We start from the raw sequence: 18,509 nt of genomic DNA, 5'->3' as shown, positions 1-18,509 counted from the left end.
CGGTGGGTTAGACGGTGCTTACAGGCGGCGTCGCCGCGCGCCGCATGTGGTGGCGCGGGCGCTGCGGGCGCCGACGGCTGCGCAGCTCGGGCGGCAGCGCCACCACGTCGCCCACGCCTAGAGGTTCCGGCTTGCGCCCAGGTTCCGTCAGTTCCGACCCTTTCTCTGCCATGCGCCCGTACATCTCGTCTAGGTGGGCATACTTCATTATCAAACTCTGGATTTCTTTGCGTCGCGTTTCCCGCTCGCTGAGCATGCGGTCGCCGACAGGGGTTTTGTCGTCGTCCTCGTCGCTAGACGGAAAGTAAATCTGTCTCTGTCTACCCACTTCTCCCACCGGCGAGGTTGGCGTTCTTGTCACTTTGTTTTTCGAATTCGTATCGTAAATACTGTGCTGCGGCGGGGATACCAAGTCCCGAGCACCTGGGTGAATGCTGATATCAATAGGTCGAAGCGATAGTTTTTTACGGTCATTGTTCTCGCTTCTTTCGGCCCTCAGGGACCTCCTTCTGTGTCTGCGATAAATGCTATCTCTATCCTTTCCGTAATGATGGTCTTTATGAGGATCATCTATGCCATTTTTATTATAGAGCTCTTTCTCTGTGTTTTTTTTACCCATTGAAGGCATTCGACGGTCAGCTGTATTTCTGTAAGGCGTCTTATCTCGTGTTTTTTCTCGAGAATCATTATTTCTTTTAAAAGAATTTTCCCCAAAGAAAGTAGTCGTTAAACTTTTCATCAGCCCTCTCGGCGGTTCGGGCTCTAACGTTTTATCTCGGTCCACAATGTCTTTTCTGGCCTTCTCCTTTTTCTGAACTGCAATTCGATCAAGTACAGATGAATATTTATCTTCTAAGCGACTTCTAGTGCTACCTAGAAAAATGGTACTGTCTATATTGTTATTAGCTTCTTTAAGGGGATAACGTTTGGAAAACGGTGAAAACTTATCATTGTTATTCTTTAATTGTGCTCTGCGGAATGAGTCACTACGTCCGAGAGCATTAATACCGGAGGTAGAATGCAGTGGGGATAGGTCGATTCGGGATTTGGAAGCGCCCAGGTAACTCGAGTACGTACGGTCGTCGTTCAGTTTCCTCGCACTGGTCACACCGGAGAGCGACGTATACGGCGAGATGTGCCCATTGGTGTCATATCGTTGCACGCTCGACAGCGATAAGTTTTTGTTGGATAAAAGCTTATCGTCATATCTAGTTCTCGCGGCTGTCAACTTTGTATCGGCATCTGATTTCTCAGAGGGTCCCCGTCGCGTCAATCTATTGATAAAACTGGAATATCCATCAGATAACAGCTGAGTTACGCTTGCTGTAGTAGAAGATCTTTGGTAGCGGTGCCGTCGAGGGCTTGTTGTGCCATTACCATTTGCAGTTATGTTGGCCATGTTTGTTTAGTCTTGCGAGTAGTTTTCACTTTTATGTAAGCACAATTTTCACTGTAACACGTCTCGCAACACTCACTAAACGTCATAATTTCACATTCAGTATTATTAAATGGATAAATTTTGTATTCGCCGACGGGGTTAATGCTTCACCACCGGACATTACACTGGTTCTATCTCGAGATTGGGAGCGTACCTAAGAGCGAACGAATTTCAGAAAGATCAGTAGCGCAGGCGAGTGCGGCCGGCAGTGCCAAGTAATGGTCGTGGACTAAAAATATCAGCAACCCGTGGGAGCGCCCTCCCGCACGCTCCGGCTGGCCGCCGTGCGCGCATTTCGTCGCATTACTCTCTCTATACCTATGAGTATATGTCAAAGTGTAACTTTAAAACATCAAATTCGGCTACCAAGTACTTCTTCAATTGTGTTTTAATTACGGCATCAGATTGATTAGTTTGGACACAATGAAATTTATATTTTTTGCTTGAAAATATTATAATATAGGCGGCTAATTACTATTTATAGTGCCTAGATTTCAATCTATGTTCATTAAATATCAGACTATATCGGTGTAAGTCATCAACGCCCTTATGGTTTTGGCATCCATTCTGTTGCCTACACTTTGGAGTTTAATTTCAGGTGACCATAGACGTATACCTTCGTAAGCCAAGGGCGCCTTTTATAATTCTCATTGAAAGGGATATATTGCAATGTTTGCCTGATAAGTAGCGAGGCGAGCGCCTTTCACTGACCGGCGAGCCGAGAGCCAAGACAGTTCTGTCAATAAGCGGCGCGTAATTGGGTTAGTGGAGCGCGTGCACGGAACAACGATGCGCTGTCGTTGGACACGCGTGTGCCACAATATCATCATCCCTGTACATGCCGTAACTCTTATCTAACAGGTCAAATGTCGAACGATAAGGATATTGAATCATGTATATATATCTTAATAGAAAAAAAGTTGAATGCATTAAAAGCAACGGATGCGGGTGCAATGAAGCACGTCCGATAGCTGGGTAACGACGAAACACGAGGACGTTCCGTGCGACTGTCACACTTATCATTTAAAAGCATAGTAAGTATATGTAAATAATACTGATGCAGCCAAGACAGCACCTACTCATTGCGCTATCTTTATCTTAGTACGTAATTTTTTGGGTTCGTCATACTTTAAACAGATGTGTGAGTGGCATTATTATAATTTTTAAGTAAAATTCCCTCATCTCTTTTTATCCTCTCATTCACTCAAAGGTTAACTGGAAGAAATCCCTCAAAGAGATAAGATCGCCTTTGTACTGTTCTTTACTGTAATTACTGTGTTTTTTGTTATTAATTGTACAATAAAGAGTTTACTACTACTACTACTAAAAGTTTCATGCAATGTAACGGAAACGCTCTGCCAAAAAATTTCACGATACTAGCTTGTTTATCGCAATCCAACTTATCCGACGTCATTTGGAAGTTGGCTACTTTCACTTGCCAATCCTACAAATTTACAGTATAGTACGTTATGCTAATTTTCAGCAAAATGCAACGTTCCGTTCTAGAATTTAAATACATAGCACGACATACAAACCGTTTCACTTGAACAACATGTTTGGACATGGCGTAGACCGATACAAAAGACACTTATTTCGCAACCATTAAGAAGACATTATTTAATAGACTGGAGAATGTAGGTACTAGTACATACCGTCGGTATTAACAAGTAATCATCTAGTGACAGGGGGTAGTTAAAACTTTGTAATTTATATTTGAGGGCCTTTACAATGTTTAAAGTCTTCATTTTGTAAGCTGTAATACAGGAGTAATTAATAATAACAACGGCCCCGATGAAGGATTATAGCACAGGATAACTCTAGATACTGAATGGGCACTATCATCACTGAACACTACTTCTTCACGAACGTTTCGTATAATTACATAGGTAGTGGAGCCGGCTGTCAACAGTAGATGAAGTCAGAATAGATATTTTGTGTTTATTCGAATTAGGGTGCAGGTAAGAAACGATTCGGGATTGGATAAAGCATCCCCTACTTTTCAAGGGTACGTATTGTTAAAAACTACAAAGAGGGACCCAAGAAGCCCGCAGTTTGCTATTTATTTATCCATACTAACATGCAAGAAGAGTGGGTATGTTACTTAGTCTCACACTTTAACCGTTGAACCGATTAGTATAGCAGTTAAAGTTACATATTAAGTTTGAAAATAACCCGAAGCAGAAAAGAACATAACTTAAGGTTGAAGGAATGACATGAAGTGAAAATATAGTATCTGAATAGAAATCGAAATAGCTATTTGTTTTACAAGGGGGCAAAGTTGTTGTTTGCCCGCACGTGCTAATAATGCCTTAGCAAGCGAAAGATTTCAATAAACCACGAGCGGTAGCGAGACTAGCGAGTGGTTTGAAAAGTGAAATATTGAGTGCTGCGAAGTTTTAAAGTTTTGCCCCCGAGTTCAACTCAACATTTTTCAACTTTCTCATATGTTTTCGAAGACACAAGAGACCCTTACCAGTTGGTGTGGTGAAAAATATATTTGGGATCCATTTATAGAGATGACACTGACCTTGGGACCTATTCCACTACACGCACCGTCCACATCGAAAAGTATTTCAGCTACGGCGGAGAGCACTTTAACTACATCATGCCACTTGCACCCATGATCTTTAAGAAACCGTTTGTAAAGCTCATAGAAAGACGTGAACCTCAAGGATGGTGATGGCAGCCTTATATGCTGGTGTTTTATTACTAATTCAGTCATCGTGTTAGCACAACACTTCACACGTTTTACACAGAACAGCGTCCAAGTTAGGGGGCGAGTGTTCAGCCGGCCGGCTGCCTCGCAACTGTATCGTGGGGCGAAACAACCACCCAGCGCGCGGCGTATCTTTTTTTTTCGAATAACAATGGATTAATAAAGATTGTTTTTTTTTTGTAATATAAATAAACACGTCAAAAAGATTATGGCAAAATTAGAAGAGTTACGTTACGTTCCTATACGTTTGTCGTCTTCAAGAGAACTGTATGATTCCACGACGGATTGAGGAGTGCAAACTAATGGAGCGGAGCCTCGTAATGGAATCTTTCGGTTGAAACAGGATTTATCCGCGCACAGGCGGCCTGTTAATTGTCCACAACTCCTTGTGCAAGGCAAATATACATATACTTTTCTTCGAATAAACACCATTCGATTAACAAGATTTTGTATACTACTATTGTTGTCATTATATCCTATGTTAAGATTGTTAAGAAGATCAATGTCCACATGACTCAAACTTTATTAATTCCTCAAATATTAACAAAATTCAACAGCACGTCAACTTCTCTAAAGGCTAACTTTCGCACGTTTTTGATTTATTATATTGTATCTATGATATCCTAGCTCTTAGCCACTAATCAAACAAACGCGCGGGACGCGATGATTAACGAAATTTTCGCCTATACCGCGTTCTACTCAAATTGTTATAACTATAAAAATATCACGTAATTATTCGTATGTCTCAGGCATTCAATACATAAAATTGATTAAAATAACTGAAGGTATTAGCCGGAGCATAGACGCAGTGTTAAGCGATACGGGCAAGGTCGGCCGGAAGGAACTGGGCATTACCAAATAGATAGGTGGGCTACGAAATAGCGTACCGCATTTATCAGACCATATCTGCGAGCGTGCCACTCGCCGGCTTTAATGATACGCGATACCGACGTACCTACATCCTATACAGGCAAACTTGAACTCTTGACTTTGCGGTTGAGCAACCGCCAAGTGTAAATGTTACTAATTACGGAATTAAGATATAAACGCCACAAAAACATTCAGAAGGACAACTGATAACTGTTAACAAGGAAGAAGATAACAATGCCTCTTTAATATTAAACAGAAAACATCACAGAACAAGTAATAAGAAAAAATTGGAATTCAAGTATTGGAAAGTAAGTACAACAGCAATATGGCTCGTTGGTAATGGTAACGTGTTATTAAACGTCAGAATGATTTCTTCAGATGTGATCAAGTTGCGGGAAATCTGATTCATTAGCAAAACTGACTGAAACTAGCTGGAAGCGGGTTTCAATTTAAAATTCGTAGTACAATTCAAAACAATTGAAGCGGACGTATCTTGATTATTGTCTATTTAGCCAAATGTTGGAGTAAGTCTATAGTTTTCTGTAACTTTACGAGTTATTGTTTTTTTTATTTAAACAGATAATGCTGAGCACGAATGGTATGGTACACGGATTGTCGGTATGAACATGGGTGCTTGGCCAAGATGCCTATCGTTTATACATCGTAGCAAACAAAGCACTAACATTTGACATCTCTGTCGCACATAATATGGAAGAGCGACAGAGATATTAGTTTCGTTCGCTACGGCTACATATACCTGGTATATTGGCTATGCGTCTCCCATTACTTAACACATTCACATCACTTTTGTCCGAACTCATTTTGAAATTTAAAAAAGCTCTTGATAAAATATTTGATAAATCCGAGCAAACATATATTTTTATTTAATTTCCGCGCTTAAACTTTTAAATCTGTTTGAGGTAACCTTTTAAACAGTGACATTCAAATTCCATGCCAAACTTTTTTAAAAATCTGTTTGAGGTAACGGTTAAAAAACCTGTAATATTTACCGCATTGTAGTCTGGCAAAAAAGAGTAGAAATTAATAGGGGGCGCTACCGTCTATGTAAACTGTTTTGCGTGTTTTTTTTCTGATGATGGCGTTGTCGTAAGTATTATTTGTGTCGCTTAACTTCAAACCTGGGTAAATCCATTCTGCTTTAAGGTTGAATATATAAAAAATATAATATGATCTGAAAGATAATCAACCTTACAGCAGAATGGATTTACCCAGTTTTGAAGTTAAGCGACACATTATATTCAGTGGCGTTGTGTCAGAATTTGACGTTTAGAAACAAAAGACTCGAGCATTGCAGTCTTAGGTGGGGAAATTACTATGAAATCCCATTACATATCATCCTCACTCAGCGCACCAGATACGTAGTAATGACAACATTTCATTGCAAGTTTGAGAAAAAACAGTTAGGTAATCATTATGCTGGCCATTATTTACGAGTTTTTTAAGCATCATACATGTTACAAGAAAGTATATACTTCAATATTAATATTAGTAATAGTACATTACATCAGAGGCCGGGAAAATGAGGATTTCCGGCCAAGTGGGTATATACGGCCGAGCGAGCGTGCGAGCGAGGCCGGATAGGGATACGAGGCCGGGAATCCGTTTTCACGCCGAGGCATGTATAGTGCTTTTCTCAAACATACAATGAAATAAAAAAAAAATGCTCTAAAGGACAATATTTTATAAAAAAAAAGTTACTTTGCAGGCCTAGGCCTAAAAAATAATATGAAATCCCTTTACAGTCCTCTCGAGTTGTTGCGCCCAAAAAGCGATACTTCCCAGCCCATTTTAAGGAACGTAAAGACAATATTTCATTGCATGTTTGAGAAAAAGGTATTTATGATGAATGACATTATGAAAATGAATGATGTGTGAACAAAGAATGGTTGTAAATAATGATCATTACGAAGTTGAATCATTAAAAAGCATTTCCGGATTTCCAATAATAATCATAATTTTATATGAACTTTGGCGCACCCAATCAAACCCGATTTAATTATTTTTGTTGATTTTGTATACGTAAGTTGCAATTTTTGACCTGTTTTTTACAAGATACTGAAATTGATATCAACCATGTACAATGGAATGTATCGAAATGGCTACAGCTATTAAATGCATATTACATTTCAACCTGTGCCTGAAAACGGTAGATATATATATTAAACACGTTGAGTACCAGGTATATTAAACCTGTACTTCACCTCTAGAATTTCTTAAGCAGAAGAATAAATTGACGAATTAAATAAGCTTCTGTTGGCTATATGCTCCCGTCAACGAGAGACAAAGGTCGTTACGCTTTTGTGGACCTGTTGTTTGAACTCTGGCTTGGGTTACAGTACGTAAATTATACTCGGGAATAGAATATATCCATATAAAGTATGTACAGATGTAGTGTGAAAAGATTTGCCTTCGTATTGTTACGGAAACTTACGAACGTGTCATGCTATTTCAGTAAGTCCCAGTACAAGATGTACCGACATTGACTGAACTAGCATGAGATACGAACGTTTCCGGAAAAGTACGAAGGAAACCCTTTTCGCACTACATCTGTATATGATACTAAAGGTTGAACACGCCAAAACTGAGGCATATAAATTCATTTGCTGCTTCGTTATAATTAAAGGTATGGACATTTTTTTGATGCCATTTAAATCGTAAAAAAGTATAGTTTTTAAATATGTCAGTTACTTTTGTGAAAGATTTATATAATGATATCGAACAGGCAACTGAAACAACGTGAACTTATTTTGCACAAAAACACAAAAAATCCAAAACTCAGCTACAGGGATGTGGGTAAAAGATTAAAATTTCCACAATCCACTGTTTGTTGCATATATTGGGTTGGTAAGAAAGTAATGAGCGATCGATTGAATTCCACATAAAATTTTTGAGCGAGTTCTAGAATCTTCTATGGTCGAAAGTATATAAAGGGCTAGTCGCACAGTTTCTCGTCAGTCATTCACTAGCTGTCGCCGAGCTAATATAAGGAAGAAAATGGACGAATTAAAAGTGCATGTAAGGCATTGTTTACTATATGAATTTCAGTCTGGCCATTCAGCCGCCGAAGCAGTGCGTAATATATGTCAGCGTGTTGCTCCTGAAGTTGTGTCTGAGGCCACGGCGAAACGATGGTTCCAGCGGTTTCGTAGTGGCGACTTTTCATTATCAGATCAACCTAAGTCTGGTCGACCGGTGAAGATTGATGTAGCCAAATTAAAAACCTTAATTGAAGGAGATCCGAGGCTAACGAGTCGTACTCTTGCTACCGAGTTAGGCTGCTCTCATGTCACCATAGAAACACATTTACACGAGTTGGGAAAAAACTACAAATACAGTGTTTGGATACCGCACGAACTTGATAGAGATCAACTAAACCGCCGTGCCGATATCTGTATACAACTTCTGTCTTTTCGCCGCACATTCAACTGGTTGGACCATCTTATCACTGGAGATGAAAAATGGGTCTTATATATAAATCACACACGCAAACGTCAGTGACTAGCTCCAAACGAAAAAGGAATAGAGGCACCAAAAACAGAGCCTCACCCGAAAAAAGTTATGCTGTCCGTTTGGTGGCATATTCATGGTATTATTCACTGGGAACTCCTACCAAGTGGAATGACTGTTACCGCATCAGTATACTGTAATCAGCTTGAAAATTTAAACCAAAAAATCTGTCAGAATCGTCCACAGCATGCTCAAGTTTTTTTCTTACACCACAATGCTCGCCCACACATTGCAAAAGTGACTCGGCTAAAGCTATTGGAGCTAGGTTGGAAAGTGATACCTCATCCACCGTACTCTCCAGACTTGGCACCTACGGATTACGCATTGTTCAGATGGCTAAGCAATGCCTTGAATGAAAAAAAGTTCGATGATCAAGCCCATCTACGACAGTACATAGCTGAGTTTTTTGAATCTAAACCTAAGAACTTCTTCGCCGATGCTATTCATTCTTTACCAGAACGATGGAGACAAATAGTAGATAACGAAGACCGTTATATTTTTGATAAATGATTAAAATAATAAATTAAATAAAAATTACAATATTGGTTATGATTCGCTCATTACTTTCTTACCAACCCAATAGAAAAGCTTTCGGGAAAGCTTAACTTTAGAACGAAAGCCAGGAAGAAGGTGCGTTGCAGGGTATAAAGGATAAAAAAAAGAAGGAACGCATCTTAAGGATATTTTCTTTAAATTGTATGATGTTGGCTCGTGCCGTGGCTAAAAAGTGAAGATTGAATTGTATGTTCAAAAGGTGAAACGTAGAGCAGGGCTAATAAGTTTTAAAGCACAAAACGACAACATATCGGAATGTAAGACAGAAATGAGCAGCAGAAACTCGATTGAGAAACTATACGAAAATTGATTAACAAAATTTACTGCGTTCTGATGGACGGTGAAACTTACATAAAATCCGATTTCTAAGAAATCCTGGCCATACTTTATTCTAGCAAAAATAGCACAGAGGCTCCCAAAGACTGGAAAATAAAAAAAGATCTAAGTTTCCAAAAAAAAAAAACCTAGGTTGGCAGGCAATTTGCAGTTGCGAAGCAGCTCTTTTGTAACTACCGGAACAATAAACGGCAGCATCTATCAAAAAGAGTGCTTACAAAAGCGATTACTTCTGTTTATTAAGAAACACCACTCCTGGCTTTTATTTTGGCCAGACCTTGCCAGGTGTTACTACGCGAAACCTGTCATGGAGTGGAACAAAGCAAATGGTGTAGCCGTGGTACCGAAATATAGTTATCCACTAAATTGCCTAGAACTCGGGCCCATCGAGGAATATTGGAGCATAATGAAAGGGATGGTGCAGGCTCTTATGAGTCGTGTTCGAAGAAAAGTACGATCCATGGCTTATTCGTCGAAAAACCTTGACTAATTATGGTTTGCATTTATATTGGGTTGGTAAGAAAGTAATGAGCGAATCATAACCAATATTGTAATTTTTATTTAATTTATTATTTTAATCATTTATCAAAAATATAACGGCCTTCGTTATCTACTACTTGTCTCCATCGTTCTGGTAAAGAATGAATAGCATCGGCGAAGAAGTTCTTAGGTTTAGATTCAAAAAACTCAGCTATGTACTGTCGTAGATGGGCTTGATCATCGAACTTTTTTTCATTCAAGGCATTGCTTAGCGATCTGAACAATGCGTAATCCGTAGGTGCCAAGTCTGGAGAGTACGGTGGATGAGGTATCACTTTCCAACCTAGCTCCAATAGCTTTAGCCGAGTCACTTTTGCAATGTGTGGGCGAGCATTGTCGTGTAAGAAAAAAACTTTAGCATGCTTTGGACGATTCTGACAGATTTTTTGGTTTAAATTTTCAAGCTGATTACAGTATACTGATGCGGTAACAGTCATTCCACTTGTTAGGAGTTCCCAGTGAATAATACCATGAATATCCCACCAAACGGACAGCATAACTTTTTTCGGGTGAGGCTCTGTTTTTGGTGCCTCTATTCCTTTTTCGTTTGGAGCTAGCCACTGACGTTTGCGTGTGTGATTTATATATAAGACCCATTTTTCATCTCCAGTGATAAGATGGTCCCACCAGTTGAATGTGCGGCGAAAAGACAGAAGTTGTATGCAGATATCGGCACGGCGGTTTAGTTGATGTCTATCAAGTTCGTGCGGTATCCAAACACTGTATTTGTAGTTTTTTCCCAACTCGTGTAAATGTGTTTCTATGGTGACATGAGAGCAGCCTAACTCGGTAGCAAGAGTACGACTCGTTAGCCTCGGATCTCCTTCAATTAAGGTTTTTAATTTGGCTACATCAATCTTCACCGGTCGACCAGACTTAGGTTGATCTGATAATGAAAAGTCGCCACTGCGAAACCGCTGGGACCATCGTTTCGCCGTGGCCTCAGACACAACTTCAGGAGCAACACGCTGACATATATTACGCACTGCTTCGGCGGCTGAATGGCCAGACTGAAATTCATATAGTAAGCAATGCCTTACATGCACTTTTAGTTCGTCCATTTTCTTCCTTATATTAGCTCGGCGACAGCTAGTGAATGACTGACGAGAAACTGTGCGACTCGCCCTTTATATACTTTCGACCATAGAAGATTCTAGAACTCTCTCAAAAATTTTATGTGGAATTCAATCGATCGCTCATTACTTTCTTACCAACCCAATAATACAGATTGCATTTAATAAGAGCGTGCGCAGACAGAGAGCGGTCTGCGTTCTGTCAGAGTTCGGCGTTCTGGTGACCGTTGACCGCTCAAGTTCCAACGCACACAGGCGGTGTTCAAAGTCTCGCGTTCTAGTTTCGTTTGTATCTTTGTACATGCCACTGGAAAACACAACGCGAGAAAAACAAGGCAAAATGTGTAGTATTTTTCAGTAAAAATACCACTGCCCGCTGTGTGCGTTGTTGATACAGATTCGGTACATTCTAAAGAACGCAGAACTCTGAACGCGGAACGCAGAACTCCAGTCCGCTCTCTGTCTACGCACGCTCTAAATAAAAAAAGAAGACTCAATTCTATCTCCCGAATAGTCCTCATTTTCCTATTTGGACATTGATAATTATATGGACAGTATTCTTTACATAATTTAATGCATGTCCACCATTATAGTTATGATTTAATTGCTATTTTTATACATGCATTACAGATTAATGGAAATTTTTAGTCAACCCACTATATTCAGTAATTTCATTTGAATTAACTAACTTAACCTCCCGTATGCTTAGTAGCAGATCTGCTCCATATTGTTTCAACGTTGATATCTATCTAATACCTTTGAACGAGCTCTCGGAAACCGCTCTAACGATTTTGCTCAAATTTGTTATGTGGATTTCGGCGGTGAAAAATCGATCTAGCTAGTCAAGTCTTAGATCCCGAAAAACGCGGGTATACACGCGTTCTTCTTTCGCATTATTAAACGCAAAATACGGTCGCTAATTTCAGAAGCCTGTCCTTAGACTGCGTACCTAGTCGGTTAATAAGTTCTGTCACAAATGTTTTAACTGATAAAAAGTTTAAATATTATTTGATTAATGTTTTCTTAATGTTGTCTTCGGTTACCGCGATAGTTACTCATGAAATAAAACTATGGAAACGGATTAAATCGCGTATAATGAATTTAAAATACATCCCGACGTTTCGAACTCTTTACAGCGTTCGTGGTCAACGGGTGACCCGTTCACCCGGGTGGATTCATTATACGCGATTTAATCCGTTTCCATAGTTTTATTTAATGTTTTCTTGTTCCTTTTGCAAAGTTTATTTTTTCGCGTGCTGACACTGCTGACGTCTATCAATCTCAAAGTAATGGCTTTGATATCATATATATATTTTAATTAAAACCTTTTAGGAACTTATGACCCGACGTTTCGTCATATGAGCATCGGTCGGTGCAAAAAAAAAACTTTCCATACAACAAATTTGTATGGAAACACGAATTTCATGTCTAAAAACACGATATAATAAAATAGAACTCCGAGCGGCGAAGCTCGGTCGCCCAAGTACTGTTTTTATTATGACTGATTTATGTATGAATGACAATTTTTGACAGGCACATACGAAAGGTTAAAACATCAGATACAATGAGTGTAAGTTTTGTAACATGTGCTTATTAGTGGCATTAGTGTATACTGTTATTTATTACACTTATTACAATGTATTGGCGTGTGTTTGTCGGTTGGTACGTTAGCGCATGGATAAAGCTTTGTCTTCTCATCGAGTGGGCGGCGCGCGTTTGAGGGTCGGGCGTAATCATAACAACGGGCGAATGATGCTTTGCCTAGGTGAAGGTGATCGTGGCGATACTATTCCTGTGCGCATGCGTTGTTTTTAACGTGCGAATATGCGCCACGTGGCGCCATCTAGCGAACAGCATTGGAATTACATACTTGTACCAGCTGCTAAGACTATTTTCGTTTTCATGTATGTGGATTTGTTTACAGCCACAGCCAGGCTTCATAAAAATTTCATTGCGTATTTCATGTCATGACAAGCCAACTATACACCCGAAATATGCGGAATTAACCTCAACATAAATTGCCATTACATCTAGATGTTGTGCATTTACCTATCATCTAAAAAGTAAGATACATGCAAATGATTCTTATGGTGTAAAATGTTATATAACGAAACAGTAATCTTAGAGAATGCATTTAGTTAGTTAAAACATTATATGTAGTGGAATGAACAGCGGCAGCGTGGTTGAATATCTGATTGTTTAGAATACTAATCCTTGACCTGATAATATGCAAAAATAGATGGACACATGCTCTCAATATTCACGAATGCTAGTAGCAGTAGCGCAATGAGACACAAAGGCTTCTAAATAGCGGTCATACTAGATTCAGATATATCAAAGATAAAAAAAAAATAACTTTTTAAAAATTATAAACACATTTTTGAGTAAAATATGAGTCTGACCTCTACTTCTTTAGGTGGTTCTTTGGGCTTGAATTGGGGCACGTGTGGAGGTACAACAAGCGGCACAAAAGAGCAGGAAGGCTTGGGAACCAGCTTGCTCTCGTAAGATGATTCCTTTGCCGGAAGTTTAGCATCCTTCTCCCCTACTGTTGACGCCTCTGCATATTCTATTTGAATCTGAGGTGATGAGGGAAGCACTGTATCTTTCTCACTGTCACAGACCGATGTTTTATTAGTTAACCAAGAAGACGGCACTGCTGGCGGATGAGGCGGTGTTAGGGGCGATGTTTCGGGGCCACTGACTTTTCCAGCACTGCTATTCACAATTTGACTAACTTCCTTAGATATATTTTTTTCATTATATTCACTCACTTTTATAACTTGTTCATGATTTTCAGTGACAGTCTCAATGGCGTGGTTTTTAACTGATATGCCTGGTGTTACGTCTTTATCAAAGTCTATCCTATCTGGTAAACTATTAGTTACATTAATTATAGGCACCTTGTTATTATTTGGAATGAGCAGATTAGGAATATCAACTGGTGTTTTATTTAAAACAACGCTTTCAACTTTCACATTGTTACTAACATCACTTGGCACTATTTCGTTAAATTTAGGAGGATTAGGAATAAGCGGCGAAACCTCGTCCCTACTTTGTGAAAAGTCTGTGCTTTCACATGAAGAGAGTTCGTCGAGGCTTTGAGCTAGGTCGAGGGCAGAAGCCTCGTGGTAGTCGGTGGAGGACGGGGACGTGTCGTCGTCGCTGGTGGCGTCGCCGGCGAGCGGCGTCTCTGAACTTTGGCTGGTCGGTACGAATGCCAAGCTAGACGTAACATCGATCGACGTATCTGCGATTAACGACTCTTCGCTTTGAATAGATGATTGTCTGTTTTCGGTGAAAGAGCCAAGACCACTAATTCTTTCATTACCGCCAGTTTCTTGGTTAGTAATATTTGAAAGACAAGTTGTATTTGCATTTTCAGTGCGTAAATTTTGATCGTCTGCGTTTCGCAAACTTTTGTCGACTTCTGATGTTTGCTCGTTATTAAGAGTACTAGGTGCTGATGACGCTTGGATATGACTATCCGTAAAAGTTTCAACTTTAGGGTCTTCTACCACTGGCAAACTCATGTACTGAGGTATCGCGTAGTCTATGTCACTCAATGGCATATAACGTATATCCTTATGATCTTCAATTGGGTTTTCCACATAATGGGGAGTGTAATAATCAAATGCAGCATTGTCTGTGCCATACTGCATAATGGCCCAAGGATCGTTGGACGGTATCATGGATAAACCGTCATAAAACATTTCTCTATCAACAAATTGTTCTGGTTTGTAATCCCAAGTCGGTACGAAACAGTCTTCAAACGCCATGTAATTATCCGGTAACATGACAATTGGTTGGCTGTATTGCGCGGGGCCTAGGGCGTACGATCCATCATAAAAGGGATTATTAAGTACAAGTGGAGCCCCTGCTATATGCCCTTTGTGGGGTTCATATTCTACAAAAACTTCAGATTCAGCCATCAACCCACATCTAGATAAGTCAGGCTCAGACCTACATAGGCGTGGTGTAATTTCAATTTCATTTTCTAATTCATTGTATATGTATGATGCATCGAAACTATTTGTTCTTCTAAAATTGTTGTTGAATGCTGGTAATACAGGCTGCGTATAAAGTTCCTTCTGTGGCTCAGGGTCATCAGCGTGTGTTTGAAATTGAGTGTTGTAAGTTGGCACACCCACGTTGTTTATTTCGTGCAGATTATTTTCATTGTTTGTTAGAGTTGGGGCACTGTCAGGTTGGGCAGGCAGTGCTGGTGGTTCGAGCGTATAGTTCGCCGGTAAGAGAAGTACGGGCGGAAGGGCGGGTGGGGGCCCGCAGAAGAGTAAATTGTTAGGCGGCGGACGCGACGGCTGGTCAGCCATGGCTCGCGCACGCGCGCGGCCGGGCGCGGCGGGCGAGTATTTCGGGGCGTCGGGAGAAGCGCGCCAGGCGGCCGGCAGAGTTTCGCGACTGACTGAAGGCGTACCAACTGACGAAGGCGAACGCAAATAGAACGGGCGCAAGCGCGAGGAGGTCGCCGTCTCTCGCGCACATCTTCACGGGCGAAGGCGCACGCGCGTTTACAATCCAAACCCGTCCCGCACTTTATCCCAAACGGGCGCGTTCTGACATTTCGCCCTTATTCTGGTTCTGCATTGGACAGGTTGACAAACTAACGTCATTATTGAACGAGTAAAAGACGGACATTCGGGTGAACACTTGTGGTGATGACGAGCGTTGGGTATAAAGAAAAATATCCTGTCATGCTTCTTCTTAAAGTAAGAAATAAGAAACGGTTACTGACCTGTTCTGGAGGTGAACGTGGCGAAGACTCGTCGCGGTGATGTCTCCGCCGCCTGTGTGAAGTCGGCGATCGCCTGTGATGCGAACGTTTGGAGCGTTCATTTCGCCGCCTCCACGAATGCTCCGAGCTGCGAAATCATCGATCAATAGGCTGTAGGGGGTTAGTGAATAGGTAACACGATAAGTATATAAAATTTTGAGGTGAGGTTAGAGCGTGCCAGGAACGCGGGGCTGTTACTAACGTTGTCGATCGTCCTCTTCCATCGGAGTGAGGGTCTACGAGCTGCGCGAGTTGGTCGGGAGGCGGCACGCAGCAGACGCGTAGGACGGCGCATAAAGCGGCCCAACGACGTCGCCCCGTGCCTAGGCCTTTAATAACTTGGTGCACTGGTGGCTACAGCGAAACATTTTTCAAAGGTATATAAAACAACACCATTTATCAAAGTTTAACCGCCAAGTAGCTACAATATGAATTTATATTATACGATAACAGTAAAAATTTTAGTACTCAAACAGCTGCATTGTCGGGCACATAAAATACTAAGCAAGCCAAGGTTAACTGACGTATATCGCGGTCGACTGTTTCTATTAATGGTGCTGATTTGTCGAATGTTCCGATAGAGGGTCGAGAAGAATTGTTATTGTAAAGCAAATCGAGGCATGTCAAGAGTTCGCCACACTTGGCAGGGACCCGTAGTGGGCTGCGGTCACCGGCGTACTGCCAATAGACTCAACACAACCACCGCCGCGCGCTCAGTTGATTGCTTAGATACAATACAACGACATACAATAAATTCGTGTTTGCAAACGGTGCTTCAACTAACTCACGTTTTACCTAACTCAACAATCTACTTGGGCAAAACGTTATTATTACGAATAGTGATGGGTAGGACATCAATTTCAAATGAGTTTGTATGAGTACCTCATTTCCAAAAATGAGGTGTTACAATGTCTTACTTCAAATGAGGTGAGGTACTGATCTGTATATATATATAATTTCTAGCATCGGCTGTTTGACAAAATCCACCGGCAACAAAAACTTGTATGTGTAGTTGTGTACTAGGTAAATATCCTTTATACATACTAAATTTCATTAGTCATAATGAGTACTTGAACATTTAACAAGAGAAAATAGATAAAATTAAAAAATATTTCAAGGACTGTCATAGAGGCCTGCATAACAACTTAATTTGATGTTTTTATGGAACTGGGTCTAATTTTGCCATTGAATAATATTATTTACAGTTTGTTCCATTTAAATTACTGCTACAAATTACAGTGGTTTCATATTATTAACAGCTTAATAATAACATACTTTGATTAGCATAGTTACCATAAAACTGCATGTTTTAAAACAAACTAAAGTTCGTATTGTTTTATAATTAGTACCACTTTTACATAAAAATAACAAACTTACCACTCCATGTGTTTTAAAAGCAATATGATAGTAATTAAAAACACCATCAACATTCGCGACGCCGGTAAGTCTTTTCAGTTCAGTTTCACTATTTTTTTGGACACAAATGACACTAAGGCAGAATCACAGGTATATTTGATTGTGTAAAAGTTGTCACCATTACATTTTGGCTCATTTATTAGTATTATCACTGTAGGACAAAACTAAACTTTATGCAAATATTGCTAATGCAACTATCGTACAAACTAACTTTTCTTCTGTAAACTGTCATTACTGTCAACACTGTCAACGTCAACCGCCTGTGAATTACGTTTCGTGTCGGATTTATTTATCATTCTATTGAATTAAGAAATAAATTATTCTTTCTATTACTGATTAAATACTTAATTAAACTACCATGCTTCACATAATTTATATTATATTTCGGTCAGTAATCTTGTAATTGTTTTTAAGCAAGCTTCGTAAACGCATCTTCTCAGTGGTTGGCCCTCTGTGTTGGTATGCTTGGTATTCCGAATATTCAAAACACTTGAGTTACCATTAGGGATTGCAATTGCTGGATCCAGCATCCAGCAATCCAGCTGGATCCAGCGCATTTTTCGGTCTGCTGGATCCAGCAGCCAGCGCTGGATCCAGCGCTGCGGATCCGCAAATAAAAAAATCTGCAATAAAATGCGTAATTAACTTTAATAAACTTATTTTACGTCATGTTTAAAACGGTTCTGCGCTCCCGCACGTAGCCCGTGGCCGCTTAGCACAAAATAATTCTATTTCGCTACAATTGTGTGTTTTTTTCAAAAACGTAAGTAGTTTGAAACTGTATTATAGCTACTGATGATCTCAAAATGTATTTATAGTATTTAATTATTTACTGTTACCGGAAAATTTCTTTTAAGTTTCAACTTATGTTTAGATCAGAATATTGATTGATAATATGTTTGTCTACGTATAATATACATACTTAGAGGTTTATTTTTTTATAAATATTATGTAAGTTAAACTAAGTACTAGTAAGTAAATTAGTAAGTTTCAATGTGAACTAGTGAATGCCCAAATGTTGTGCCAAAAAAGCAGGCCATGTCTGGTTGACAGCATTATTTATGTACCTTCTTATTGTAGTAATATCTTCGCTTCATCGTTGTTACACTTTTAATGACATTTTTTATTTGTGTAGATTGCTATAAGGATTAAAAACCGGCCAAGAGCGTATCGGGCCACGCTCAGTGTAGGGTTCCGTAGTTTCCGTATTTTTCTCAATAACTACTGAACCTATCAAGTTCA

The 18,509-nt window shown here is 39.9% G+C and overlaps 1 protein-coding gene across 11 annotated transcripts in view; it reads right to left on the bottom strand.

Annotated features, from left to right (window-relative positions):
* Positions 1-18,509, bottom strand: part of LOC125235652 (serine/threonine-protein kinase Doa) — a 117,872-nt gene that overhangs the window by 23,099 nt on the left and 76,264 nt on the right. For 4 of the 11 annotated variants that reach the window (XM_048142277.1, XM_048142285.1, XM_048142267.1 and 1 more), the window contains one exon: positions 15,813-15,939. In XM_048142277.1, the coding sequence (XP_047998234.1) occupies positions 15,813-15,939 (127 nt within the window). Of the gene's footprint in view, positions 1-22; positions 2,599-3,965; positions 4,236-13,458; positions 15,785-15,812; positions 15,940-18,509 lie in introns of those variants that run through there. The other 7 variants (XM_048142269.1, XR_007178122.1, XM_048142264.1 and 4 more) reach the window with 7 other exon arrangements.

This window comes from Leguminivora glycinivorella, chromosome 2, assembly GCF_023078275.1.
Source record: "Leguminivora glycinivorella isolate SPB_JAAS2020 chromosome 2, LegGlyc_1.1, whole genome shotgun sequence".
In the NCBI taxonomy this organism is placed as follows: domain Eukaryota; kingdom Metazoa; phylum Arthropoda; class Insecta; order Lepidoptera; family Tortricidae; genus Leguminivora; species Leguminivora glycinivorella.
The sequence above is the reverse complement of the archived record's forward strand: the minus strand, read 5'-3'. Positions and strand labels throughout refer to the sequence as shown.